Source organism: Loa loa (assembly GCF_000183805.2).
Source record: "Loa loa unplaced genomic scaffold supercont3.467, whole genome shotgun sequence".
In the NCBI taxonomy this organism is placed as follows: domain Eukaryota; kingdom Metazoa; phylum Nematoda; class Chromadorea; order Rhabditida; family Onchocercidae; genus Loa; species Loa loa.
In genome coordinates this window covers 12058-22552 of record NW_018108647.1, presented here as the reverse complement: position 1 = coordinate 22552, position 10495 = coordinate 12058, and the positions used below count along the sequence as shown (strand labels likewise).

The following is a 10495-nucleotide window of genomic DNA, read 5'->3' as shown; positions in this document are numbered from 1 at the left end:
ACGACTCACCTTTTTAAAAGTTCTAAACTCAACAAAAAACAAAAATTTAGAAGTATTTATTTTACTTCATAAGTATTTGAAATTCATCACAAATTTCTAAACTTCCACCCAATTTAAAACCAATAAAAGAAAAAGTTTAAATTAAATGCATCGCAAATGAGTATAGAAGATATTTCATAAAATTTCACTTTCATTCAGTACCTATCACTAGCAAAACTGTAATAAAACCTGGAATGCATTTCCTACTTAACATAAGCTCCAATAATTCGATACACCAAAAAAAAAAAAAAGAAAAAAAGAAAGAAGGAAACAAGAAAGCAGCAAAGTGATACTGAAATAACAATTTTAAATAAAAATGTATATTTGTGGACAATACTAAACAAATTTGAATACGATAATAGGAATAATAAGACAAATTTAAACAAGCACATTATAATGAAATATATAAACAATTTAATAAGAAACAGAAGCAACTTTTTCGAAAAATAACTATTATCAGTACTATTTTCACTCATCATTTCATTCATAGATAGCGATAAGAAACATCAGCATTATTCCAGTTAGCAAAGCCATTATTTCTTTAATGCTTTGCCAAGTGGAAGTATTTTCGAGCAATTCCGGAATAACTGTTACAGTTGCAATATAAATAAATCCACCAGCAGTGAAAGGCAGTATCTGAAAGCACAGGAGATAATCTAAAACAAAAAGCAGAAAGTTCTTGAACTAAATTTTCTCGATGAAAAAGCTTCGAGTATTAAAATAAGAAACGCTTTCTAACCAACTCTCTCGGTCTTTCTATAAATAAGAATCTACAAAGACTGTTCTGATGTTTAATGTCACACTACGTGGTCACGGCTACACGCATGACCCTTGAAAGCAGTGTAACTTCTGCTATTTCTTCCTATTTAATCTACTCATTTATTAAGCTAAGGTTGTGAAATCATGAGTTTCATTAAATTCTTAAGAAATACTAATAAAATGTCAAGATGTTAACCTACCCAACTTGAAGAAGCTGCATTGGATAATTCATCCGCATTTGTTGAACATAATGATAAAATGCAACCAGTAAGAGCACCCAAAGCTGTTAAAAGTTGAACAAACATAGCCTGTAACAATCAAAAAATAAGAGAAAGCCTATCTGACATGAAACACCGGACAATACGCAATATACTATTCAAATATCAGTAACAAGTTGAGTAATTTCAGAGGACTAAAAAGTAGCGTTATTTCGACATTTTGCATTGCAATAAAAATCGGAACGGAACCTGAATTCTGAAATGAAACATGTTTATTTATTTAAGCAACATTCGGATTCAACGATGGAAGTATAAAAAGGAAGAAAAAAAAAATACTGACTTTTTTTTTGGAGAAACCAGATTGTATAAGAATCGCAAAGTCGCCAATCTCGTGCGGTATCTCGTGTACGAGCACAGTAATCATTGTTACAACACCAACTGTAGTGCCGGCAAGAAACGATGCACCAATTGCTAAACCATCCGTGAAATTATGCGCAAAATCCGCTGTTAAATTTAAGTATGCTGCTACTTTGAAACCCATTTCATCGTTTATTGTTTTTTCTATCAAATGCTTATGCTCTTCATCGGAACAACTGTTCAAACTCTATAATATGTTGATCATTACTGCTAGCTAGTCAAAAAACTAAAATTATTTGATTTTTCGCAACCGTCTATAGCCTGATTAAATCAAAAAATACTTATATCGTGAGCCTCTTTCGAAACGATAAAGCTTTCTGTTAGCAGAATAATTCTAGTATTTATTTGAAATAAAGTATTAGAAAATGTTATGCAAATATAACACTTACTTCTTCAGCTGATGAAACATCTGATTTCTTTTCCTTACTAGCTCGAGCATCTTCCCGCTTCTTAATTTTCTTTTTGCCATCGGAAAACGATGAGCCATTACCACCGTGTGAATGAGAATGAAGTATCTTTTCACTTCGTAGAATGCGTACAAGCTTCTCAACTGTCAGAAATGCTAATATTCCTGGAAATCATGATTTCTCTTGCAAGTTTAAATTCGATTTAACATAGCCTTTTCACATTACAGATCAAAAACACGAGAATGCGAGAAGTTTCTTTCGTGATCTTTCAGAATACGACGTCGTGAGAAATCCCCAGGTTAGATTTTATACTGGACGCAAAATATAGGAAGAAAAATTAATCAAAATAAATTCAGGAAAAAATGATCCTTACCAGCTAACACATAACCTCCAACAGTCATGTCATGTGGCCCATGTGAATGCTCGGAACTACCATGTGCATGCGAATGAGTATGCGAACGACTATGTTCGTCATGATGGGGTTGTGAATGTGGAATCAAATGGAGGAATGCATCACCCAATAAACCACCAGAGCCAAAACTCAAAAGGAGTTTTAGCATTGGTTCGTTTTCTGCAGTATTCGCCTAAAGTCACTTCATTATTAATCTGATGATTTTATAGGTATACGCCAACATTATTTTTCGAATTTCACTTCATGAAAATCCATTTTTGAACGAAATTTTCGTAAGTGATTTTTCTAAACGTTTGAAAAAGTTCAATGATTTTGTAGGAGAAAAAGAGTTAACATAAACTTTCCAAAAGTATCAAAATAAACTCATCAACATTACCTGTTACATCTTAGTAATTCAACATGCAACAATCATTAACCTTTAAAGGTATTAGCGACAGTAAAACAAATGGCATAAAGCTGATCAGAAATGTTGAACCAATGCTGTACACCCAAAGACGTGTTTGAAAATCATTCATAAAAGATAAAATCCTAAAAGGGAAGTCGATTTACTCAATATGAATGCTTTTTTGAAACAAGCTCAGTATTTAAAACTTGCTTTGCAAATCAGCAAAGTAAAACGACAGAATTTTTTAATTCCAAGCAAATTTTGATGCCATATGTAATATTACACCAAAATTACCGAAAGGGCTTATATCGTTAGTATGCTATAGCAAAGGGTCAGTATCTGAAAAGTAGCTCATGTTCTGATCTTACCACATTTTAAATATTTAATTACAGAAACCGATGTGATGATGTATTAGGATTAAAGCTCTGGTGGGAGGAACAACGAAAACACTTACCCATTTGGATCATAAGGTTCATAATTTTGTTGACTTGATTTGATTTGCTGCTGATGATGGTAAACATTCTGCTTGAAAAAAAATTGGTGTAAGTAATATAAAATGTAAAAACCGATGTCAAATAGTAAGTTTTGAAATAATAAAAGTGCTTCACACTATCGTATGTAATCTATTCAAATGAAACCTTGGTTTCAAATACGTTAAACTTGTTTATCATGAACGGATGATATGCTTAACTGACGATCCGCCATTACGTACCATATAATTCAATTCAGAACATGCAAATTCAGATCCAAATTTTAAAACGAGGCAAGATACTTAGAGACGACAAGATACCAACTCCGGAGAGATGTGCATGATGATGTTCCTTCTAAAGGGCGAAATTTCACATCTGAACTTTTGTATCTCGATGAATGCTATAAGAAAAGGCTCTAGGGAACTGAATTTACAGATTGATAAGATGCTAAAGAGTTAAGCATAAAGTGACAATATAAAGTAACAATACATAAATAGCATTAATTGTTATAGTTCTACAAGAAAAAAAAGGACAAAACATTGGATAAAATCCTTTAAAACATGAAAAAAAGTTAAAATCTTCGATTTCTCTACAATTTAATCGATAGATTCTGCTAAAATTTGACTTGGAAAAAACTTACTCCTTCATTAGCTTCACGACTGTATTTGAAATATGGTGCTTTGACATCATGATGACTTGAATGCAAAATAGCAGCCTGTATTAGGATAAGGATGACTGTAATAATTACTTTCATAGCAATGTTTCGCGAGTTATTCACTTTCTAAACCTGAAAAATAAAACGTGGAAAACACGCAGGAATCTTTCTTTCCTTCTCACGCGTATGACGAAACTATTTGTTAAGTTTACTAACCTTTGACACAAGGTTAAGTCTGTAAATTGTTAGTTTTCAGAATCAGATTAGCGAAAATTTTTACGTTTCGAAATTTTGTTTAAAAATTAAGAGAATTTGCAACTAGTGACTAGAACATTGTAACCTCTGAATCTGTCGCATGGAATTCATAGATGGGAAAATTGCGAGATTTGCAATAACATGTCAACACATCCCTTGACAATGCAATAACACGTCAACACATCCCACAACACAATCCGTTCGACCGGGAAATACCGCTGAGATGTGGTCAAGATTAAAGGGCGTTGGTGGACGCGTATTTGTGTGTATGTGTGTGGGTGTATGGGTGTATGGATGTGTGGGCGGGTGTGTGTGTGCGTGTATGTGTATGTATGTGTGCGTGTGTATATGTGTAGGTGTATGTGCGTGTATGTGTGTGTGTGTGGTTGTATGGGTGCGTGGGTGTGTGTGGTTTTTGTATACTGAGCCAAATAGACACTTCTCAAAAATCCTTATTTTTCTGATTCTCTTCAAACGTAAAACTATTTTCATTCTATTTCCGTCTCAGTAATTCTACCTGTCAACCTTTGCTATGTTGCAAAAATTACAACTAACTAATCCCTTAACTGAAATGATCGTGATATTTTCCGATCAATACATATTCTTTGCTCGTCATTCATTAGCATTTTATTTAAAAAAAAGTGATTTGTATGATGTGATAGAAAATGATAAATGTGTGATATGATCAAATGACACATGACACAGATTTTTATCTTAACATTTCATCTATTATTTTTGATTTTTTCATTTTTCTTTTTTTTTAAAATAAGTGCTGAATGAAATGAAATGTTTGTTTCGAAAAAAAGATGCGAATAATTTATGCAAATTATTGATTCCGGTGACAAGTGCATGTGAATGCAATATGATCACATGAACAAAAAAAAAAAGGGAATGATTGGGAAAAAAAATAAAGGATTCAAAAAGAATTTTTATATCAAAAAAGAAACTCTATTAAAACATTCAAACATTAAAAAAAATTAAATAATTATAAACAATTGAAATTAAAACACTCAATAACAATGACTGTATTTCAAAATATAATCCTTCGTTATTGCTTATGTGCTTGACACATTTATTCAATACAGAAATTATTCATTAAACGAGTCACTTCTGCACTATTTTACAAATCTAATTATTTCTAATCTGATGCAAATATATTTTTGTTATTATTAGTTTTGAAATTATATGGAAATTTGTAAAATATTTTTGCATTTCCTTATAAGTTGATCAATCATTGGATGTAAATTTTAACTGTTAAAAGTAGAAAACAATATGCAAATGTGAAGTGATATTTTTACAGTTCCTTCAATGTTTCTTTCATTTTTCTTTTTTTTTTTTTAAAACAATTCAATTTAAGTCTTCTAATTGTTAAATATTCAAATAATCGATGAATTCATTACCAAATAAACAAATAACTATTCAAAAAGTAATTTTTAACATCTGAACGTTACCTTCTATACGTGAAAATTTCAAACGATTCAATACTTATTATTAGAAATATTTCATGTAAAGCATTTAATACCAAATATTTCGTTTTCTTATCCATTTCATTTGATTATATCGATGGAAATCACACGTAATCTTGCTCAGTGTTAATAAATGCTTATTTTCAAATATACAGAAAGAAGACTTTCAAAAAGACTTACGCTGATAACTGACCTTAAATCTATTAGTTAAATTTCTTGTAAATTGTAAGTTTTCATCAGTGAAATTCATGAAAATCAAACTTAACTGATCATTCATCGTAATACCGTCCTATTGTTTATATCATTTTTGTCCGTTTTATTCCTATTTGACCGGAAGAAACTTTAAATTACATCATTGACATATGTCTCATCCAATTCAGTATGGTTTCCTCAACAGTATAATTTATTCCAAACCATATATACAAATATATAAATTACATTAACTACAAAAAAAAAAAATAACAAAATATATTTTTTAACTATCGCTTCATGTTTTTTCTTTCAATTGAATTTTCAAAATTTCTTCAAAGCATTTCAACTACTAAATTTAATATAATTATGCAAATACCAGCAGTACAGCTTAAGTACAGTGGATTCTAGTCAAATCCTCCCCCCCCCCTCCCAAAAAAAGCTGTTTAGTGAAGCAAAGACTTGATTAAATAGTCGAATGGTGACAGAGAATTTTACATATCATTTTTATGGTCAGGTAATGACCGGAACATTTGAAAAACGTATTTTTTTGAACAATGAAAACATGTTATCATATCGTTTTACCTACGCAATTTTCTCGTTTCTCTCAATTGTACATCGTTACAGACTATTTCTCAATTGAAGAAAGAATATTTTACCTGTTTTAATGGATGAATTATGTCACTGATGATAAGAATTACTGTAATTCCAGTATAGTTATGCTTCTCCGCTTATTTCTCGCTGCTGCAGGAGAAATAGATACAAAAAAAAAATTCATTCAAATGTTGTGAATTTATGAGAATTTTCGAAAAATTCTCAATTTTCAGGCTATTTTGGTATAGTATATGATATGGTTTTTGCCAATTTTGATCATTTTTAAATATCTCTGATATTATTATTATTCTAAAAAATCGTCGATCACATCACGCACTAACGAATGAATGAAAAAAATTTCATTGAAAGTAATATGGATTAATGAGAATTTTCAAAAAAAAAACCCTTCATTTTTAGGCCAATTGCGTGAAAATTTAAGGTTTTTGCTAATTTTGGCAGGTGTTTTTCCAATTTGATAATTTTATTTCTGCAGATTAATGTTTTAAAGGCCGTTATTGCAATAGATGTAATAAGAGCGAAATCTTTTGTTTATTTTTGTTAATATTCTTCATTTCCAATTCAAAAAGAAAAAGAAACAAAGGTTGGAATGAAATTTCAGTTTCAATTAATGCTTTAATGTATTGCAACAACAAACAATTCTTGATTTATTCTTACTAAAAGAATATATTCCATTACGCATTCAATTATTTCTTTTCCATATTTTCAAGTTTGACATTTCAACTTATACCATTTTTCATAGCTCGGAATAACAAATTGCGTTGGATCGTTTATTTTTTAAATTTAGATTACAAGGTCTTTTAAATGTCAAAATTATTCAATGAATATGTAAATAATTAAATTATAATTATAGTCAGAATTTTTTGAAAATCTTTTCACAATTTTCTACCAATAGATCATAAATTCAGTTTATTCAGCATAGCATTTCCATATTCTGTATTTTTTAAATCATAAGTAGATAATTCTTGTTTTTAATTCTTCCAATTCCTTTTTGCTTTATGCTCCACTAATTTTAGCATATATTTTTTAAACTGTGGATTAAATTAACCAAAAGAGCAAAAATCATTTATTTAAATGTTGCTAACATCTGTCAATAAATACACATCCATCATTTTTCCTCCAATTTTTTCCTTTTTCTGTTAATTATTTAGCAAATTTTCCGTCTTTTATCTTAATTATTTGATTCGAACTAGTATTAATTAAATAGGAAAAAGAAAATTTCCTTTTCTTCTTCCTTTAAAAAATTTTTTTTCATTCTGCTAAACATACTATTAATTATTTAACCGAAATTTTCTCCTTTCACCCCCCATTATCTAACTTAGATTAATGTTAGTAAAATGAGTAATAGTTGGAAGATAACGTCGAAAATTCGATCAGCTTTCTGTCATTGATCGAAAAGTTGGGTGAAATCTGTTTGTCCCAGACTGCTTACTCTTCAATGTTATACTTTTTCTGAAAAAAACATTGCATTTGAATTTTTAGCGGAATACTGATTGTCTTTTTCAGTTCCGGGCAAAAATTTCCGATTCATCGTCCTGGCAGTTCGAAAGACTTATTATAGGATTGCATTTTTATATTAAAATACAAAAAGTGCAAATAATTGAAAGTGGTGTAAATTCTATAACTTTCCCTGAATGGAATATAATGATAATCGGTGGTCCAGCATACTTTTGGATGCTTCTATTTCTGACACAAATGCAAATTCATGTATTTCAGAAAGGCTTCCAACTTGAAAAACCTTTACGCAATTGTCAAACAGCAGACGACGTTGTTTCTTACATGCAACCATTCAGTATACCAGTAAATTTGAATTTTCTTTTTCAAAATTGGCAAAAAACTACTTTCGTCAAAATGCATTTCATCTATTTCGTCTTACTTTGATAAGAATGCTAATTACCCTGAAACAATCGTTATCTACCTTAAAGTATGAATTGGACATTGATATATTACTAACTAAATGATAACAATATGTTCTACCAAGAATCCAATTTCTTTTACTCATCAGTTCCTCTAAAATAAATTAGAAATGACACAGTGATTACTGAATGATCTGTAATGTAGTATGAACATATTACGTCATACCGCAAGTTGGAATAAATCAAAATATAGCAACTGGATAGTAGTTGATTGCCAATTTTTTTCTATTCCGTTTTTCAATGTTAATTTACGACAATTGAATTATCACAAGTTTCTATAATAATTGATGTATTTTATGAAAGGAAAAAGTGTAACACTTTAATTTTCATAAATTAACGTCTAGTTAATGGGCAAATCTTTAAATTTTGCAATTTATCATAGTGTCCACAAGCTCAGTTTAAATTCTCTTTGTCGAACCAATGTGATTGGCATTTCTGAAATATTTTGCTGAAAATAGTTTTTGGAAAAAAGAATTGAAGCAAAATGAAATAAGATTACAAAAAATGTTACGAGAGCTTTGCATAAATTAATTATTTTTCACAATGTAATATGGCAGCTGAAATGAAATTATTCACTATAAAGGATTGAACGATGATTGCTATTGTTACATTACTACACGTGGACGTAGAATATCGATGCACGTGGCCAATACCTAACAGAAGTAATTGGGTGGTATCCGTCAAACTGCCACTCATAAAATTTCGTTTAGTAAGCTCTATTTCATTTATTACGACAGAGAATGTCAGCTATTTTTCAAAGTTTTGAGTTATGAGATCTTAGAACTCCACAATAAGCACTACTTTTTCTAAACAAAATTATCTTTTTATCAAATTTATAACTGTGGAAAGTTTGCACAAAATCTGCTTTGGAGTGCCTACGATCAATCTCCAATATGAACAATTTATTGTGTTTGACGTTTGAATGAGAGATGTTCGTATTATACTGCCGTAAATGCGTACCTATCTTTTTTCAATGCTAATATATTTAGAGAAGTATATATTTGTAAAAGTTTTACGCAGTTATTAAACAGCAGGTGGTGTTGTTTCTTATATACAGCCATTCAATATATCAGTAAATTTGAATATTTTTCTCAGAATTGGCAAGAAATCACTCTCATCAAAATACATTTCGTCTGTTTCATCTTCTTCCTCTTCCAACTGAGTGACACTCAAACTATCGTAAGCTCATTTAAAGTTAAAAAATAGAAGATAACGCTGCAATATTTCTAAGGTTCCAAAATTTTGGCGTAGTTTAAAATTGATAATTTCAAATAATTTGAGGAGCTACAAACAGAACCGTTAGATTTGTCAATGTCAAGAATGAATGAGAAACGAATTGGACCATCAGGTTTATCAACGCCAGAAGTGAGTGGGAGACAAGTAGAACTCAACGAAATTGATCAGAATGACGTAAGCTCGTTGAAGCTACTAATTGAAGAATTAAGAACAAACAAGTATAGGAGAAAAGTAGAAGAAATTCTGGTGTGAGAAGTATCAAAAGGAAATATCCAAAATGAATGAACACACGATTCACATAGGTGAGAAGCGGTTCAAAGCGAAATATCTACAAAAGATTTCGCTGCGTCATCGAATCTGCATAAACATATAAGGATTCATACGATGAGATGTTCGTTCGGAATGCAAGGAAAATTGATCATTGACCATCTTTTATCGATTAAACAATGGATATGAGGTGATTAGATATTCAGATGATATACAATGAATCATTGTAGACTTATTACTAGGATGATCATTGATTCATATTACACATTACGTTTCTGTAATACAATTAACTCGTATTTTTGTGCAAAACATCGTTTATATCAATAAAAACAGGCAGAAAAAAAGACGAAAAATAAATAAACAAAAACAGGTGAAGTTGAAATATGAGGGGAAGGATAATTATTTGCCACAATATTTCTTGAAATTTTTAGATATAATATTCAATTTGATATGTAATTCATATGTTACAAATGAAAGGATAAAAAAGGAAATGAATACTTAACATTTAATGAGTAGTTAATATTAAATAATCAGGTTTGGACTTTTTTTCACTTTTTTTTTTTACGAAAATGTTGATATTGTAGTGAATAAAGAAGTCTTCACTTAATTTTTTTCTCCATCCTTTTGATTATGAAAATTAGAAAAATCTCTCAAATCGAGAACATTACTGTTTCTTTCTTCACTTTTTTTATTCATTTTTATTTTGAATTCTCATAATCAAATTAATTTGACCTGTATCGATGTTACCAATGGGAAAGCAATTCTAATCAGCGGGTTTTTGTTTTCCGGTTT

At 30.1% G+C, this 10495-nt stretch overlaps 2 protein-coding genes across 2 annotated transcripts; one reads left to right on the top strand and one right to left on the bottom strand.

Moving 5' to 3' along the window:
* Positions 1–432: 432 nt before the first annotated feature.
* Positions 433–3379, bottom strand: LOAG_04685 (hypothetical protein). Its single transcript, XM_020446652.1, has 8 exons — positions 3350–3379; positions 3092–3159; positions 2669–2780; positions 2214–2424; positions 1823–2004; positions 1357–1620; positions 999–1106; positions 433–675 (listed from the first exon to the last, which is right to left on the bottom strand). The coding sequence occupies exons 1-8, from the start codon at positions 3350–3352 to the stop codon at positions 520–522; spliced, it is 1104 nt and encodes a 367-aa protein (XP_020303034.1). The 5' UTR covers positions 3353–3379; the 3' UTR covers positions 433–519.
* A 5413-nt stretch (positions 3380–8792) lies between these two features.
* LOAG_04684 (hypothetical protein) lies at positions 8793–9688 on the top strand (the record flags this gene model as incomplete). The annotated part of the gene is made up of 2 exons (XM_003140221.1): positions 8793–8909; positions 9482–9688. 2 exons carry the CDS (start codon positions 8793–8795, stop codon positions 9686–9688), a joined length of 324 nt encoding a protein of 107 aa, XP_003140269.1.
* Between the last annotated feature and the right edge of the window lie 807 nt (positions 9689–10495).